General features: G+C 32.6%; 1 protein-coding gene across 2 annotated transcripts; it reads right to left on the bottom strand.

The window, feature by feature from the left end:
• Positions 1 to 240: 240 nt before the first annotated feature.
• LOC110616526 (deSI-like protein At4g17486) lies at positions 241 to 3165 on the bottom strand. 2 transcript variants are annotated; one of them, XM_021758918.2, is made up of 4 exons: positions 2773 to 3165; positions 1696 to 1983; positions 853 to 933; positions 241 to 721 (listed from the first exon to the last, which is right to left on the bottom strand). In XM_021758918.2, the coding sequence occupies exons 1-4, from the start codon at positions 2912 to 2914 to the stop codon at positions 588 to 590; spliced, it is 645 nt and encodes a 214-aa protein (XP_021614610.1). In that variant the 5' UTR covers positions 2915 to 3165; the 3' UTR covers positions 241 to 587. The 2 variants fall into 2 exon arrangements, with proteins under 2 accessions (XP_021614610.1, XP_021614609.1); XM_021758917.2 differs by having other exon boundaries at positions 241 to 724; positions 2773 to 3155.
• Positions 3166 to 5016: the final 1851 nt, after the last annotated feature.

The following is a 5016-nucleotide window of genomic DNA, read 5'->3' as shown; positions in this document are numbered from 1 at the left end:
TTCCATCTTCTTCTTTTTTTTCTTATTTTCTTTCTTCGTATTTTTGGGTCCAGCCATGTAATATTCTAAATCAATGATTTTAACATATATTTTGACTAAATTTACTATTAAATAAGTAAAAATTAAGCCTTTATAGTAAATTAAGATTTACAACTGACAAAGTAATAAAATTGAATCAGACTTTTGCCTAATCAATTTCGTCCCTCACATTCACATCATTCATTTGCAGTTGAGATTTCATTTCCACTTATAAAAAAATGATCACATTGAATTCTGCATCATATCATCAACAATCATACAACGTAATTTCAGATGCTTCAGTTGCAACAAACAAGTAGGAGAAAAAGGACTTTCAGAAAAAAGAAAAAAGTCAAGATAAATAGAAAGAATTTGATGTGGTTACAACAAATGGATGAATACCCATCCATGCACACAAGCAAATGATGCTGCCCAACTGCCAGCCTTCCAAGAGTGAGAAGCAAGATTAAATACACCCCTTCCAAGTTCAAAGCCACAACACTCAGCAGAGATTATCACAATGTTGTCCAAGCTATTTTTTTACCCTTTCTTAATAAGGCAGCTGAGCTTCATTTGCTGACTTCTTTTACAAAAGCCACTTCTCCACCTGCAGCATCTGGAGACAACAAATGCTTCTCTTGATCTGCATCATCGATCTCTGTTGACTCTTGGGGCACAGTGGTGGCCAAGGATTCATTTCCATCTTCTTTACAAGAAAAGAAATATATATATATATATATATATATATTATAAGAGTCAGCTACAGAACAGCAATACATACATGTGTGTGTGCGCGTGTGCAAGAGAGGAAATGTTCAAGAAATGGAATCGCACCCATGCACTCGTGATATTCAGGCAGCTGTTTAACGGTAGTTACTTGAAGGCTTTCTGGAAGCAGACAACTGCATAAAGAACCTGCATTTTTGGACCAATACTGAACTGTTAAATTGTTTCATCCCTAGTGCTGCAAAAATATGGGGAAAGCAAACAAGAGAACAAGACTTTTTTTTTTTTTTTTTTTTTTTGCTTTTTTCCTCATCAGTTTATCCTCTGAATTATTTGGCAGTTGATTAAAGCAAACCATAATCCTGGATTTTTAAGTCACAAATCTAGAAAGCATCAAATCCCCATATCATCGAGTTAAAAAGACCATTATCCAGTCATGTTCTGCCAGAAAGCACCCTTGGGATAGCCCCACCTTTAACATTTTTGCATGAAGACAATAAAACCTGCACTCTTACGATTGCAAGTCCAAGATTTACGCTTGTACCATGGTCTCTACCATCGCCAAGATAACAAAATACTTGATGCCATCTTTTGATAGTCCAAGTTTATTCATACCAAAATTAGACAGTTTAATCATCTCTGGCACAATGATGGGAAACTGACTCGCAGAAAGGCTCTAATGATTAAAAATAAAGATATTTATTTTTTCCAAGGGTTTAAATTAATAGAAAACGAGTAATCAAATTTATTTTGAGAAGTTATTCTGCAGAAACAATGGTAAGATCCTTGAATACACAACTCAAGCACCTATATTAAACATGAACCTCAAGGTGTACTTGTTAACTGCAAAATGATGCCGACTCAAGCTGTGCATACACTCATTGTAGCAGAAAACCAACAAAACTTATTGAGTTTATGAATAACAGAGAGAAGAGTTGGAATTCTGCATACCTAGCCGGGCAAGTCGATTTACCCACCCTGGTATCCACTTGCCTACCAACCTGTGTGATATATCATCTGTAAAATGGTTGCAATTCTTAGTGATGAGGTGATAGGTGTCTCCATGATACTCAGAAGCCACGGTTTCTATGAATGTACGAAATTCAGAGGAAGTCATATTTATGTGTCCCAGTGGGATGGAACATCTATAAATGAAACCAGGACAGCTCCTTGGCTCCACCTCAAAAACTCCACTGACAGGAAAATCATGAGCTCCAAATCCATATTCCTTTCCGTATACTGTTCAAACACAACAAGAAGTAATTCTAGCTCAACAGGTTAAACAAAATGACTATCAACATACAAATTCTGATGTAAATTCATGTCTTTTATCTCAACATGTAAAAAAGATGCTCTCCCAAGGACTTCAGAACAACATATCAGAAGCAAGAATCGTGAAACTTGTAAGCTATGCATACCATAACCAAAACAAATCCTACATATTGTGGCCCCTCCATAGCAAAAAGTGGCCTCACACATCAGAACCCTCAATCATTCTAGACTAAAGCATGCCAATAAGATGATATTCCTGGACATTGAACAGAACAATGCCTTGAGGGCAGCATTAAAACTACAAACATACAACCCAAAACAAATGGAAATTAATGTTGCTGAGAAAATCAATGCAGCACATCATTAAAGTGTTAGATTGAGCCACCAATCATCATTTAATAGTATTCTTCTTCACACCCTAATACAGACAATTACTATTAGCTAGCAATAAATCAATCAAAGCTTTAAAGCACAATTGTTTTTTACAAAGAGCATGACCAGGTTTTAAACTAGCTACTGAAGCAAGAACAATCTTGATTTATTATACCCAAAAATCAAATTAAAAAATAAAAATAAAAAGAGAGATGCATGTCCCAATTGAAAACAACTACTAAATCAAAATAAAATAAAATTTTCCTCTCAGATTCAAAATCAAAATAAGCTTAATGAAATGGGCAGGGTAAGATCAACAAAAGCAAAGCAACAAAACCAGCAAGAATAAGAAAGGGCAACAGAAACCAGATAACGTCCACAAACCTTCAATTCCGGAATGAAATATCCCAAAACCGAACCAATAGGTATAATTGTTGACAGGAGTCAGATCGTAAACATTTAATACCACCTGGGTATCCTTATTCTCGTTCTGAGAGCTAGAAATCGAGTTATTATCTGCCCCCATTAGACCACCAAGAAAAAGAAAAAATCCTTCAACTTCGAGAAAAGCCCTCAACAGCCAAGAAATATTTTGATTTTCTTTAGTTTTTACTCATCGGAACAAAAAAAGAAGGGTGAATTTCGAGTTCCTTGAAGATCCAAATCAGGGAGAGAGGAAAAAGTGAAGAAAAGAAACAGTTTTTGAAAGAAAATTTGTTTTCTATTAATAAAATGAAGAGGGGGAAAATATAGGGAAGAGACAAGGTGGCTGCCTGCGAGCTGCGATTCTTACATTAGCCAATCAACGATCGATTTCACGTTGCTACGTTGCTTTTTTAATAGTATTTTATTTTTATTATCGTGAGTTAAAATTCAAATTTTGCCATTACTAACGATTTATGTCTGTATTTTAAATAAATTATTAAAATATCTTTAAGTTTCAAATTAATAATATTATGTTTTAACTAATTTTGTTATTTTGAATACTTTTAAATAATTTATTTATTTTTATTCAGAATTATTATTTAATTTTTATAATATATAAAAATTTATTAATTAATTTATTAATTTTAAAAATATATTAATTTTTTTTAATATTTTAAAAAATTAATTAATATTTTAATTAATTTTAACGATTAAATATTATAAAAAAATATAAAATACGTAATAATGTACAATGCGCCTTCATTAATATAATAGATTTTGTATATCAGAATAAATATATACAAAAAGTATTAATTCTAAATTTAAATTTAGCAATTAGTACAATTAAAATGAAGAAAAAATAATTAAAAAACTCAAACTTCTAAAAAATAGTAAAATAGAATGTTAAATAAATTATTTTTATGAAATTTTATAAAATAAAAAATAATTAAATAGAGTAAAAGAAAATAATAAGTTGTATTAATATGTTTTGAGATTTGAAGTTAAAAGAAAATCATATGTGATAGGTTTGAAATAGGTATATTCTAAGAGGATTTGTCTCAACTAACACATCTAAATGACCAAAAAAATTTGTAATATAAGATATATTGACTTCATGAGGAATGCTTGCCATATTCAGTCGCAAAAGGAATTATCTAATTTTTTTTTTATAATCACAATTATTCCTGCATACATTAAATCAACCCACAAAAAAATTAAAGTATTAAATCTATAACGAGCACATCACTAATAAATATTAAAAGTATTCGTAAACTAAATACATAAATCTAATATTAATATAATAATTCTAACCAAACTATGAGTATACTAATTTATAGATCGACCAAAAAAAAGACAATAACACCATTAAAATAAGATAAAAGTTGAATACAATCCTCAATCATATTACCTAAATACAAATTATAATAAATAGTAGATGGCATTCATAAGTTTAGTATGATGGTAGGTGTATTTGAGTAAATTTGAGAGATTTTAAGTTTTACTTTCAAATTTTACTCTTTCAATTCTTAATTTTCATTTAAAAAAAAAACATATAGTAAATAAAAATCAACGGTACTTAAGGTAAATCTCATCAATACCCATATTCTTCAACCAACTTAAAGCCTCCCTACTAACAATAGTCTTTTCAACCAACTTAATTTTCATGGGTACCCGATCCGTCCAAACCCTATTAGGATGGATTTGAGTTTTTACAAAATAGATTTGGGTGGATTCGGATTTGAAAAATTTTACCCATCTCAGATTCGGGTAGGGTTCGGAATTAGATGATCGGATACCCGTTATCTGAACCCGATTAATATATAACAAAACTAACCCTAACCCTAATCCTTAATTCCTTTTTTTCATTTTTACTTTCCTCTCTCCGTCGGCGCCTCTCTCCCGTGCTTCTCTTCCCATAATTCCCAATCGGCCTCTCTCCTCCACTTCACTGACGACTGCCAGCGCAAGCCAGTCGGCACCGGCGACGTCTCATTTCTCTCCCTAGCGACAATAAATCTTCTTCTCCCCAGTCATCAATATCTCCTTCTCTCTCAAGTCGGTAACATTTCCCACAGTCCCACTTCCCAGTCAATGCCTCTCTCCCCCACTTCACTGACGAGCGCCGGCAGCCCAGTCGACACCGGCGATGTCTCCTTTCTCTCCCCAGTCGACGATAAATCTCCTCCCTCCCGATATCTCCTT

Source organism: Manihot esculenta, chromosome 6, assembly GCF_001659605.2.
Source record: "Manihot esculenta cultivar AM560-2 chromosome 6, M.esculenta_v8, whole genome shotgun sequence".
Classification (NCBI taxonomy): domain Eukaryota; kingdom Viridiplantae; phylum Streptophyta; class Magnoliopsida; order Malpighiales; family Euphorbiaceae; genus Manihot; species Manihot esculenta.
This window is presented reverse-complemented; position numbering and strand designations above follow the sequence as displayed.

Excerpts from the sequence above, each read along its gene's own strand:
- LOC110616526 (XM_021758917.2), bottom strand. The coding sequence starts at position 2,914 with ATGGGGGCAGATAATAACTCGATTTCTAGCTCTCAGAACGAGAATAAG. Across the intron at positions 934-1,695 it reads AAATCGACTTGCCCGGCTAG|GTTCTTTATGCAGTTGTCTG; the intron begins GTATGCAGAATT and ends CCAAAAATGCAG. Across the intron at positions 725-852 it reads TGAATATCACGAGTGCATGG|AAGATGGAAATGAATCCTTG; the intron begins GTGCGATTCCAT and ends TTTCTTGTAAAG.